The sequence below is a fragment of the Labrus mixtus genome, chromosome 5 (assembly GCF_963584025.1).
Source record: "Labrus mixtus chromosome 5, fLabMix1.1, whole genome shotgun sequence".
NCBI lineage: Eukaryota > Metazoa > Chordata > Actinopteri > Labriformes > Labridae > Labrus > Labrus mixtus.
This window is the reverse complement of record NC_083616.1, coordinates 9,636,651-9,650,113: the sequence shown is the minus strand read 5'-3', so window position 1 is coordinate 9,650,113 and position 13,463 is coordinate 9,636,651. Positions and strand designations below refer to the sequence as shown.

At 43.5% G+C, this 13,463-nt stretch overlaps 1 protein-coding gene across 1 annotated transcript in view; it reads right to left on the bottom strand.

Annotated features, from left to right (window-relative positions):
• The window catches only part of hmcn2 (hemicentin 2), a 43,973-nt gene extending 31,282 nt beyond the window's left edge, over positions 1-12,691 (bottom strand). The window contains exons 1-18 of the mRNA XM_061037670.1: positions 12,193-12,691; positions 10,525-10,595; positions 9,947-10,105; positions 9,325-9,447; positions 5,700-5,871; positions 5,492-5,598; positions 5,283-5,403; positions 4,927-5,190; positions 4,671-4,815; positions 4,126-4,247; positions 3,652-3,924; positions 3,070-3,211; positions 2,623-2,750; positions 1,758-1,871; positions 1,514-1,672; positions 1,235-1,429; positions 367-462; positions 104-231 (exon numbers count right to left, since the gene is read on the bottom strand). Of these exons, the coding sequence (XP_060893653.1) occupies positions 104-231; positions 367-462; positions 1,235-1,429; positions 1,514-1,672; positions 1,758-1,871; positions 2,623-2,750; positions 3,070-3,211; positions 3,652-3,924; positions 4,126-4,247; positions 4,671-4,815; positions 4,927-5,190; positions 5,283-5,403; positions 5,492-5,598; positions 5,700-5,871; positions 9,325-9,447; positions 9,947-10,105; positions 10,525-10,595; positions 12,193-12,451 (2,778 nt within the window). The 5' untranslated portion in view covers positions 12,452-12,691. The remainder of the gene's footprint in view (positions 1-103; positions 232-366; positions 463-1,234; positions 1,430-1,513; positions 1,673-1,757; positions 1,872-2,622; positions 2,751-3,069; positions 3,212-3,651; positions 3,925-4,125; positions 4,248-4,670; positions 4,816-4,926; positions 5,191-5,282; positions 5,404-5,491; positions 5,599-5,699; positions 5,872-9,324; positions 9,448-9,946; positions 10,106-10,524; positions 10,596-12,192) is intronic.
• Between the last annotated feature and the right edge of the window lie 772 nt (positions 12,692-13,463).

The window sequence follows — 13,463 nt, the reverse complement described above, 5'->3', positions numbered from 1 at the left end:
ATGAAGAAAAGAAACGATTCCTGTCACGTCACAACACAGAAAATATGTATTGATGTTCAGCATTTCTTAGAAAGGGAATTATTAAGGGAATTGTCAGTCTTACAGGTTTTCCATTGTAGGACCAGTGTCTTTCTGGAAGAGGTATTCCATCCAATAGCATACAAGGAATACTCAGGGACTGGCCGATACCAGTAGTGATGAGCGGGGCGCCCTGGGCCAAGAGAGGAGGCTCTGCAGGAAAAGAATGTGTGAAGATCGAAATATTGAACTACAGTAGGAAAGTGTTAAAGTATTATAAGACTAAAGTCAGCCAACACCATATGGAACGGTAGTGTAGAGGGATTCAAGACGTTAAAAAAGGCCTACCCAGTCCAGTGACACTAACTCTGGCCTCAGTCTTGATGGTTCCAAACTGGTTCTGGGCCTCACAGATGAACAACCCTTCATCATCCAGCCACACACCTGTTATCAAAACACACAGAAAGCAGGCACTGAGAAAGGACAGTAACACAGTACATATCTACATTTGCTAAGAAAGAAAACAATTTCTCTAGAAAGGTAAGTCCATGTTAATAGCAGTTAAGTCCTATAACAACTGGTGTTATTGGTTTGACTTAGTGTAAATGTAATTGAAAGTTAAAAATAGAAATAATGGGATTAATGGTTTTGCTCAGCTGCCAGACTGCTTACACACATGCCCCCATAAGATAATTCTCTTGAGATTTTATGTTAGAAGATCAACATATGATTCATCTCTGGTGTTTAGATGTTTAAATATGTGATGACAAGACATCAAGTATTGAAGCTCAAAATGAGGCACAGTTTGTGCATAACACAGTATGGATAAAGACAATTAATAAAATAACTGCAGGTAGAAAATAAAGCCATCTGCAACAGATTGAGCTAATTAGGCCAGACTGCAGCCAAAAATGGAAACAGTGACAGAAGCCAACGCAGATACATCCTCTCCACCATAAGAGTACTAACACTATAACATTAGGATTCCCAAAGGAACACAAACCCTTCTCTTCAGTGGCCAGGATTAGTCATATTCAGGGCAGAAATTACCCTTTGGCTGAATACAATACAACATCACAATGAAGGAAAAATAAATAAACAAAGGAACACTTACTACTTCAGCCATGCCAGTCAGTGCAAGACAACAATCAGGCTATATTAGCCTGCACTGAAGGCCAAAGCTCATTGCTGTGATAGTGTTTCATGCATAACTCACTCTGAATTAGAAGATGTCCATTCTCCAGCTGCATTGTTCTTCCATGCTTGTCTATTCTCGTAGGAATGTTTCTGCCGTTTTGTCTGTGCCAGGTTACTGTTGGCTGCGGGGAACCTCGGGCAACGCAGGGCAGGGTGATATTCTCCCCTACGCTCGCTGTCACGTCAACTGGTGTCTGAGAGAACAATGGACCCGCTGTGGAGGGAAGTGTGAATTTTCCTTTGAGAGAAAATTTGATAGAAAAATAAACTTAAAGTGGATCATTGAGGATAGTCTCACCTCCAACCTCCAGATTGACGGTGCCAGCAGAGGTTCCAGCAGGGTTGCTGGCCACACAGGAGTACTGACCAGCGTCAACCTCCTGCACCCCTCGAATGTGCAGGGTGCCACGGTGTACATGCTGCTCAAAAAAAGGAGCAGAGCCCACCTCCAGCTCACCTGGAAACACAAGTAAACAAACCCATTTTTCCTTCATATTGTTTCACACAAGTTCATGATTGCGTTGTTTTTGACCTTAACTTACCTTTGAACCAGTGAACAAGAGGAGGAGGAACACCTGTGGCTTGACATTCGAGCTTGGCATCACCACCAACAGATACAAGTACGACCTGCTGTGCCACAGTTATTCTAGGCACCTCTGGAGGAAAGCAAGGAAATCTTAAAAGACCGTTCATCTGTTTTTCTATCGCACTTTTTAAGACTTGCATATAGAGCCTCTATTTATGGAAATAAAAGCAGTCGTATTTCCTTAAACCAGCAGAGGCTGCATAATAGACCTGAGGTATATATAAAAGCTTCGATTTTACACAAAACCTGTGCCAACAGAGCAGTAAAGATGCTTTTGAAGAAGGCAGACAGCTGAGCGGAAAAGACAAGATGTTCTACCTTACAAGGCTCATGCTGCCTTGACAGATCAATGTTGTTAAAAATGACATTTGGAGAGTAAAAGTCTGTATAACACCAGCATGCCACAGGAAGAGGCTGCCACAGTCCATCAGTGTTGATGTTTCTGTCAACCGCTTACTGACAAGCTTTGACTGATACTTCAGCCCTACAACTGTCAGCACTCACAAAACAAGGAGGGAAACATCCTATTGTGTAAGACAAGGCAACATGCAGCAACACTAGCCTGAGCTCTACTCAGAGCTGCTGCGCAAAAGCAAATAGAACAAATAGAATTTACAAACAAACAGAATTTACTACAAATGCATCAGAGGAAAAGCAAACTACCAGGCATGAAGCAGGTATCCTAATCTTAAGTAAACTCAATGCCAATGGACATTTTTTGAATGATTTAGGGTCTAATGGTCAATAGAATCAATGCATCACCTGCACTTCTTAAAATTAAAATTCTACAAACTAAAACTTCAGGTAAGATTTGGACTTACCTGCAAAAGTTAGTGACACAGACTGAGAGGCAGTCCCAGCTTTATTGGTTGCTAAACATGTGTAGTTCCCAGCATCCTCTGGAAGGGCCCCTTTTATAGTCAGCACTCCATATTGGTCAAGACTAAACCTGTATCATGCAATCACGAGAAGTCATGTTCGTTAACTCTTCATGATGACATGTGCAGATGTCAAATGATGACTGCAGATGTAAAAAGGAAATGTATCTCCAAAACTGTTCTGCTACTCTTGGGCATCATTGGACATTTCCACTGAATATTTATTTAACACAGACACATGAAGAATTTGTGGTTTGGAAAGTTTTTACATCATTACATGTAAATGTACGCAAACAAGATGTGGCATTCGTAAAAGTAGTTAAAGTGGAATGTAATGACTCTTGGAGTCCTCTGTGCCGGAGGTGTTGAGTGGGCTGAGAGTTCCCTTACCTCGGCCGATTAGTAAGGAACATGTTTCCATGGCTCCAGAAGAGTTGGGGAGGGGGAGAGCCGGACGCCGAGCAGACGAGGCGGATCTCATCCCCCCGGGAGAAGGCCTGGCTATGGGGGTGAACTACCACTGAAGGAGCCTCTACAATTGGAGTCAAACAGAGGCAAAATGCTGACGGTGACTCAGGGCCTTGTCATCACTGCATGATGTCATTTATAAGTTCCCTATCACTGCTTTAACAACAGTAAACATTTGTGGGCTACAATTCAATTAAAAAGCACTCCATGTCTGACATCATGACTGGGGTATCCTTGTGATGAAAGTTTTATATTCATTTGGCTGTTTTGAGATTCATTACAAACATCTGAGTGAATACCCAAATAGAAGCCACATTTTTCAACATTTATCAGTCCTTGCTGATGAGAAACATTTTCTGTCGAGGAAGTGGCTCAATCTGACTGCAAAGAAGTTAAGCCAATAATGGAAAACAGATGACAGGGGCCTGAGAGCAGCTATGAGGCCCTGGTGTTTTACCCGTAAGTGTTTGAGCAGACGACCTGCAGGCTACTGTCCTACCGTACCTGGGACGAGAAGCCACACCGCAATTCTGCTTTCTCCATCCGCGTTGGTGGCCACACAGCGGTACTGGCCATCATCCTGAGTCCTCACAGGGCTGATCTGAAGGGATGAGTCAGCAAGCAGCTTTACCCTCCCTGCCCGGGCCCGGATGATACGACCTGCTCGGTACCATGTCAGGTTGTGGCGCATGGAGCCTTCGACTTGGCAGGAGAGCACAGCCACGCCTCCCGCAGAGGAAGTCACATTCACTGCTGGCTTCAGGACCGGAGGAGGCTCTGTTTAGAGGAAACACAGCCAACACATCAAACTGCTGTTATCAGCGTTGAACAAACTGTACAGGAATAGTTTCCCCTTTGATACAAATGATGGTTCAAGCAATTTTTAGACATCATAGTGAGGTAAAAATTATCAAGCTTAAATGAAAGCCTCTTGAATAAGCGTGTAAGCTTGCATTGTTGTAAGTGTATTGAACATACCTCTGACAGTCAACTGTGTTAAGGCACGTCCCTGTCCTGCGGTGCTCTGGGCTTTACACTCGTACAGGCCTTCATCCTCAGCTGAGACGTGGGAAATCTCCCATGATGCTATGGCAGAGTTCCTGATGCAAAGACACGCTTGGTTCATTGGCAAGTGTGTGACAATAACAAGATCCCTTTTGACATCACATTCAATTAGCATCTCAGAAACACGCTGGGAATACTTTTCACCACAAGTAAGATTCACTTTGTGAATGTAACTCAAAGCAGAGCATCAAGAAAGAATGGGCTCTTTGTCAATCCCTGAAAATGACACAATTGAATATGTAATGTTCACAAAACTGATTGTGTATACTGCTTTCCTGACTGATGAGCCAATAAAACACAACAGTAAAGCAGCACTAATGCTTTACAGGCATGCTTAAGACTTGTGAGTGACCTAATTAGTGTTTTTTTCAGCAGTTAATGGGGGTAGGAAGCTGCGGCATTTGAACGAAGGTGAGCCACATGTTACAGAGTGCTGAACAAATAGAGGGAATACTTACTGAAATAACTTCTCCTCTCCGAGCGTAATCCCACTTCGGGTGAATCTAAGCCTGTAGGGAATGTCACTCTCCACCGAGCAGCCAATCACAGCAGGCTGCATGTAGTAGCCCTTCACCACTTCGGGCATACTCACAACTGGGGGATCTACACATGGGAGGAAACAAAGTTTAAAGGTCACCGGCGAGATTGATGAGGTGTGAGAGACACCACAGAGTGGATTGCTGAAATGTGTCTGCAGAGAGGGGGTTGTCTTGCCTGGAACGATGTTGGTGTAGGAGACACTGGACAGCCTCTGGAAGCGGTAGCCCTCCTCGTCTTTTCCCGTCACCTTGATATAAAAGCTCTGGGATGGTGTGCGGAACTCCGGGAGACTCCACAGTCCTTGTTGGCCGAGGTCAGAGGGCAGAGGCACGGAGATCGTGCGTAAGGAGCGGCCTGAGCCTGAAATGAGCTCCACATGACTCAGCTGACCCGGAGGCTTCAGATTTGTGCATTTCAGCAAAACATGGGCTGGAAGTCCTGAGAGACAAAGAGAGAGCTTAATGAAGTCTTCTGCTGCATGTGTTCTCCATCATACAAGACACAAGTAGCTAACAGGAACATGTCTGCACCTTTTATTGGCCTTTCTCTGGTATGGTTGAACTCAGTAACAGGTACACTGGAAAAGCCTGCACGGAAGTCAAGATTGCTGACTCCTGTGACCCTTAGAGTATGGCGCCCACTGCAGCTCACCTTAAGAAAGAAAGCAGTAGTATTCAATCAGTTAATTGTCCTTAAGTATTCAGAGAACATATTCGGACATTATTCTCTGGAGAAGTACCTTCAGCTTCCAAGCTCCAGGTCTGGGAAACTTCAGGTTGACAACTCTAGCGGAGTTGGGAATGTTCAACAGCTCTTTAAGGCCCTGCTCTTCACCTACAACACGACCTATGAAGAAAAGACAAAAGATTAAGCAAAGGAAGTCTTGATAGAAAATACTTGTAATACAGCAGAATATGATAGATTTCAATGTGTTGTACAATGCATACCAAAGGGATCACTAAGCTCGATTTGTGGTGCTGGTCCACTGAGAGACACAGTGACCTCTCGAAGGCTGGGGTCAAAGGGCACCTCCCACTTGTTTTCCTGGGCACTGTCATGGTTAGAGGACAGCAGGTGGACCTTCATGGCCTGGACTGTCTCTTCTACCCACTTCAAAACCTGGCAGGAGAAGAAAAACACCATCACACATGTTACATTGTGACGTGTCAAGCTGGAGGAGAAACTGTCATACGTGGATGAGGCTGGGACCTATGAAAAGCAAACTGTTCAAAGATCTGTCTAAACTTTAAGACGGCAGGATGAGGGCAGGAAGGATGTTGTTGTGGCTTTTTACAAAATCCCCCTACCAACTCCTTCCAGTCCCTCGAAGCGAGCTGCTCTTTCTCTGTCTGTAGACTATTCTTTCATACCAAAAGTATTCCTTGGAGGGATTTTGCCTAAACAAAAAAAAAGTGAAACAGCTCGACTGTCAAGCTGATAACATACAGTTTTCTGCACTCTCAAGCATGTATTCCCAGAGGAAGTCTGTCAAGCAGCAGTACCCCCCCCCCCCCCCCCCCCGCAGCACAGCTTTCATGAATCATTGTTGTTGTTCCTCTGAATTGAAAGCTGTGATGCCTTTTCTCAGAATAATACTAAAAATGTGTTCTTTTTAAATGAACTGGACTAATATGCATCATCCTTGTCGGTCTATTAGCCACTTGTTCTGTGGAATCTGTAACAATTAAGAAGCCAGATGAGGTCAGACAGTGAGACATTGGGATTGCGGGAGGCTCACGTCTTAAATGAGTCATTCCACCACTCTGAGTAAAGATTATCCAAAGTCTGACATAATGGCTGACAGTATGATTATATTTAATGGCAAAGACAATCATTACTTAGACTGTAATGTTCCTCAGTGGCTTTCTACAGAAATAGCCGGCTGTGTAGAATTTCTGTTTTGACAGGTGCTTGACCTTTTAGCTTTAATCATTATCAGGACTCTGAAAAGGATTACAGTTTTCCTTTTGTTTTCTCTGAATGAAAACAGAAGCTGAAAAAAAATGCCTCTGATTTTGAGTCTCATTCCAGTGGCTACGAAGGACCGAACGTCGTACGTCTTCCAGTCTTAACAAGCAACTGCTGCCTACTATTTGTTTTGACCTCTTATGGGGATGCACTATAGCTGATCTGCGTCGGCAATGAAACATTGCTGGGTTTTTGGATACTGTGCCAATGGCAAAATTTTTTCAAACATTAAAGAAAATAAGAAAAAGCTGAAAACAAGGAGAGCCTTTGATAAATGTAATTATCAGGCTTTTTTGTCTATCAGGTCCACTGGGTGCTGACAGCAGCTGGTTCCATTCGTTGTTTTACAACTGGAAACAGCTGTAATGTCTGCCACATGTGCAGCCATCACCAGCAGGGCAGGAAACTGCTAAGAAGTGACCTACATCTGCCCCAGGATAGTGTCTATTTCTTATGCAAGAGAGCAGAAAGGAGTGGGCATTTCTCAGCCCTGAGACCTCAGATAAAAGGAAGTGGAGCGCAGGGATGGGACGACTTGCTGTCCGGGCCATGGTAGGTCTAGAGAAGCACGCTGAGTTCTGCAGCCACTCCCTGTCTCACCACTGGGAATGCAGAGGATCTTAAGTCCTGTGAAACCTCATCCGGCGTGTCTCAGTTGAACAAGCTTAAAGGGCTTTTACAGGAAGGACCCCCCTCTGCTATTCATGGAAGCATGACAGATGAGCCAAAGAAGAAGGGTTGGCTATGATGCTGTATTCCACTTTCTCGTCCAGGTACATTACCGGCGAAAGAAACATGTGGCCAGGCTGTGGTTGAGGAACAGCTTGACTCCAGACCTCCCGGTGGGTAGGAGTCAGCTTAGTCCTTACCCGGGTTTAAACAACACAAGTGACGATGTTTGAAGGAAGATGGCCCGCCACAAATCAAGGTTATTAGAGCAAATCAGTCCCAGATGGACTCCTTGCTCCTTCTCAGTTGGAGTATCGACACACCTGCCAGGGCTTTGCCTGTCACAGGTGGCCTCTTTTTGAGAGAGACAGAACAATTCTAGATGGTGCCTTGGTTTAGATACAAAAAATACTCAAAGATAAATGTTACCTGTTTTTACATTTTTGTCTGGCCAACACTACCAAACCCTTCACTCACTACTGCATCTGGGTAATGATGACTCTAAAAGGTGTGTATATGCAGCTTGCTAGGTAGAATCACACAACAACTGGATGTATCCTATGCTGAAAACCCCAATCTTCATTACATGCGTCTTTAAAATGATGTCTCTGTCTTCGAAGCAAACATAACAGCAGGCATTATCTGGTTCCTTAAACATTAATGTCCTCATTTATGATCTGGGCTTCAGCCTGCGGGGGACAAAAGATGGCATCATAAGTATCAAGAGTGCAGATCATGGTCCAAGTTTGACTGCCCATTAGCTGTCCACACTCTTGTTAGCAGATCCTCTCGTTTATCATAACCAGAGCGTTAAAAGTGCAATACGCAGAGTTGACAATGAGCTGTTGTGTGAGGACTTGGAGCCAGCTCCAATAGGGCAGCTGTGTTGGAAAGAGGGAAGCCATGACAGATCGTATCCTGGGATTAGAGAGTAAAATAAGCAGTCTGTTTTCACTCCACACTGCCCCTAAAGAGCACAATAAGAGCTATATATGAGTTGTCCACACTTTATTAAACTGCTATTAAGAGGGAATATTTTGGTGAGATTTGTGGTACTTCTGAGGTTTTTTAAGGATTAACGGATTTGCATTAATTTATTAAAAGCATGACACCCAAGAGCTATAATCATACAGTTCTGAAAACGACTGATTTACAGTAATTCAGTGTGAATCCAAGAAAAATATTCTCTCAGTATGCATGTGTTTACATATAACAGTTCACTGAAAGAAATGTCAAATTTCTTGAGGCTACTTTAGCACAAAGCCAACCATCTGGAGTTAAGGTGTGGGCGCTAGAATCATTTAAGTCTGTTATTCCCTTAATACTGCAACACAAACATCACATTCAAGCAGCCCTTAAACAGCTGGCAGGGTTATGAAGTGATAATGAACCATGCTGCCCCACACACAGGCAATGCATGTTTAGCTACATACAAGCATGACTTGAGAGGAAACAGACCCACACACACAAGTTCAGAGGTTCAGTGGGCCAGCAGTGTACGGAGCTGTTGGCTCCAGATCAGGACTGCCCGGTCATCTCCTGTGCTGACATGCAGGATACCAGTGTCTCCTCCAGAGGAAGCTCTGGCTTCTTTTACGTCTGCCTGGGAAGTGAGTCGTGCTGTCTTTGGCCTCTTAGACAGAGCTTCTGTTACATGCTGCTTCCGATATAAAAGAGTCACTCAGCCGTATCACATAACCAGGAAGTTTAATATCAGCTTTGGAATCATTTGATTACTCTACATAAAAACTCTGTTATTACATCAGTGGGACAAGTTTAGTTTCAGACTGCTCTGGCTGTTTTCTATTATCAGGTGATGTAACCCTTTGCATGAAAATAAACACACCTGAGTTCAATTAATGTATTATGTGACTCAATAAGGGTTTGGTGAGAGAAACAGACATTGAACTGGCATGTTTCCTGTTACGCTCTCACCTCGTTGACCTGCTGCTTATCCAGGTGAAAGATCTGTCCAGACGACGTGGCAGCGATCTCCTCGTACGCCCTGTAGCCGGGCTGAGAGCGGTCCCCACAGTCCCCGGTCAGCACAAACACAACCTGGGAACGTGGGAGAGTTAAGAGGATTACCACTGGTCAGTGTTTGCTTTCGACGACCTCGCTTTCAGTTGGCTCCAAAGTGACGCTAATGCTCATTGTCGTGCTTCATGTAAAGGGTAGGAGTGTGTCAATTTAAATAACTTTTCTCTGCTCAGCTGAGCATCAGGGACCTTTATTTGAATGTAGATCTTTCACAGCATGCCACTGTTGATCTTTTGTTAAAGAAAGTGAGAAATGCAAAGATACTCTAAACTCTGTAGGGAAGAAATCATATTCAAAGTTAACTGAGCCCATTATCATTGTGGTAGAATTAAACATTGCCTACAAATTCATACAAACATGTTTTTATACCATTTTCATATTTCCACCAGATACCTCAATTTTAAGCGAAACCATTGACATTACAACTTAAATGCCAACATAGGACTGAAATAGTAAGTATGTTTCTAACTCTCATCTGTGAGAGCTTCACACCCTGTTAAAGTTTCAAGACTTGTACCTGCGATTGTCGGAGCTGCACCAGCTGCAGGACATCTCTTTTAAGGCGATAGTCTTTTGCTCTGGCGTCGGTGAAGACGTAGATGAAGGATCCAGGTAGTGAAACCTCCAAGGCTTTCTTTATGGCTCCTACACTCATCTCAGGGCAGTCGCCTCCACCCTGGATGACAAAAACAGAGACTCTTGAAATAATTCATCTTTGAATATTATATTCTACACTTTATCCTTTAACCACTGCCATAACTCTGGTTTGAAAAAGAGTGTCCCATTTCGTAGGCACACTGTTTTTTTTCGTAAACTGAACATAAAATATCCTAAAGACAAACAATTTCAAAGAAACATAAAACAAACTCTCCATATTTTATAAGAAACAAAACAAGATGAATGTTTGAAATAGATAGTTGACCCCTATGAATAAAAGCATCCATGCACAGTTGGGTGATTTACCCCTTCAGCTTTGAATGGTTTGATGTAAACTGTGGTTTTGATGGCAATTGGCAACTTACAAAGCTGTATGGACTGAATGATACTGAGGCAGAAGACACATTTATTAAAGAGTTTATGTGTTTTGGTTCCTACCTGGACAAACAGTTCTTGCAGATCCTGTTGGAACTTCTTTGGGTCGGTGGTGATGGACACAGGGCCGATATCTGCGAGTTTGAAAGCAAATCATTAAAGATTAACAACAAAACTTCTTCTGAATCAAGTCACGTCAGCCGCATATGAGATGGTCTTGTTGTGTTGAGATTGCATATGCTTAAAGATATTCATCTAGACCAAATGAGCTCTTCAGTCTCACTCTAAGGAGTTTCCTCAAACACTACAATACTACATACATTTTCCTCTCAGAAGTTCAGTTGTGAATAAAGCAAAAGCAACAACAGCATCAAACACTTCGAAGCCACATCCTAATTTATCAGGACCAGATTGATGCCCTGCAGCTTTGTGAAATACATGAATATCAATCACACACGCCTCACAAGGAATGGTGCAATTACAGAATCACATTGTTCAGGTTTTGTCTTTTTGCCAAAGTTTTATGATGACAAAATAATTCTTTTCTGAAGCTTTCAGCATTTTTCTATTACTCGATTTTCTTGCGTCCCTAGTAGCAGCAGGAGACCATGCCTTGGTGGATAACAGCCTGTCAAGACCTGACACTTACTTGGATGCCTTTGGGGGTCGATCGGCCAAACAGTAAACATTAACCAATACACAGGGAATGCATTGTTTTAGCATGGAACACTGTTGTCCATAAACACAAGCCTTTCATCATTATAGTTATTATACAGCAGACTTTTATCAGCTCGGGTGGAGCCTCGTGATGTCTGTCTGTGCTTGTTGTTCCTGCCGTCAAATACCATTTTGAAGTATCATTGTGGGACTAATGATACAGAGCTCACAGACATGTGTCAACTGATGACATTTTTAACTCATTCTTAAGTTTTCTTTCCACCAGTTGAGGCTTTCAAGTCCTTGCCTCCTCCTCATGAGAGACTGTAAAACACTGACAGCACTGTCACGCCTCTTTGTCAGGCGACGCGGCTTCTTTGCAATCCTGGTAATTTACAAGGTCCCCAAGGGCAGGTCACATTAAACACAGACAAAATGTGTGGTGTTAGTGCAACCCCCCCCCCCCCCCTGGCTGGGCTGGCTAAACCAGGGGCTATGAGGGTTTTCCGGAAGGTTGGATGGAGGGGAGGAGAGGGTGGGGTGAGTCAGGGATAGGGGGGTGATTGGGGTAATTACACACAAGCAGACAGCATATGCTTCTCATCAGTGCTCAAACACCCTCCCCCATTAGTGCACTCTTATTTTCAAGCTGCAGCTTTCCCATATAGGAGGTCAGATGCAGGGGAGCCTTACCTGTCCCACTGATTCCTCACTCCTGAAGCTCAAATATTTCCTGCTAAATGTGTTTTTCAGTCACATCAGTTTGAGTTAAATGTCTACTAAACTGTAAATGGCATGTAGAAAAAAATATAGTATATCTGGGGCAATAAACCTGCATGGGTATTGTTTATAATAACACAAAAAGGCTGTGTGACCTAAACCTGGCAAAACTATCTGAAGTTTTGTCTGATTTTGTTAAATGTTGCAAAAACAGCAACAACCAAAAACCTCAATTACATGCATACATTTACACGTTTTAAAATTCGAGACCAAGACACTCGTAAAATTAAAAGTTTCTATTTTGTCAGATCTTTGTTTTTTTTTTAATACAAAGCATGTTAAGTCAAAAAGTACCTGGGTCATGGAAGGGGACCAGGACAAAGTTTTTGATGGGTCTGGTAATCCGGCTGAGGGTTTTTTCCAGGATCCGCGAGGCGCCTTCTATCACCTGTTTCAGATCGTCGTACATGGAGCCGGTAACATCGAACACAAAGGCCAGGGTCGAAGCGCTGTCAGCGGATCCATCATCCTCCTCAGCCGGGGGGTCTGCCAAGAGCCCGTGCGCGCTGATACATATTGCCAAGACTAGGCACTTTAATAAAAAAGTGGTCATTTTTTTTTTAAGGATTTACTGCATCTGTCTGCTTGAATGAGGCGAATCAAATAAAAAGAACAAATAGGAAAAAGTTCTTAAAGTTTAGTTTTCAAAGCAGGTTAAAGTCTGGGACTGCTTCCAATCGGTAGAAAAGATATTTGGAACAATGCAGCTCAGCTGAAACACATTAAAATCCGGAGTCAAATACTTCCACAGGAGTACATCCGTGCGTAAAGTTTGGAGGAGCGTGCGGACTGGCTCTATGTTAGAAAGCCCCTTGAGAGCTGGTGCTCTGACGCTTCAAACGGGGGCGGAGATGGGTATTAAAAGGTTCCTGAGACTCGACCTGATTTGTGTGTGTGTGAGAGAGATTTTGTGTACCTCGACCCCACTCTGACTTCCAGCTTTAACCCCCCCCCCCCCCCCCCCCCCAACCCCTTCACTTCAGTTTTCTCCGTCGTCGAGGTGGGCCCCAGGAGACGCAGTTTTAAACAGCTTTACGCACATTACCAGCGGAGTGTGCAGTCTGTATTTTGGACATGCAGAGAACATTGTCTCAGTAACAGCCTAGTTTTTATAAATAGCCAACGTTTATATTCAGCTGACACCAATCTAATCTTATACATAGCACACCCTGAGAAATATCCCCGTGGCAAATGAATGAGCGGAATACTTTGACATCCCACACCGAAATGTCACGGATCTTTTTTCACTTTGTGGCTGATCTGGCTATCTGTTATTGACTATTAAACACGCACTCTACGGTATTTCTGTCCATGCAAGATCTTTTTTTTAAGGAGATCAGACATTACAAAATGCCAGACATAATCTCATGAATCCAAGTAACTCGACTTAATTCTAACTTCTTCAAATGTAACTGGGAGAACATTATTGAAACAAAAAGCGTGTCCCTTTGCTGCACTTAGTCCCACATGCTACATTTGAAAATCTCTATAATAGACAAAGCGAATGTGTGATCTTTCCGAAGGATAGAACAGCCATCAATGACAAGCTCTGGACCCTCCTGACC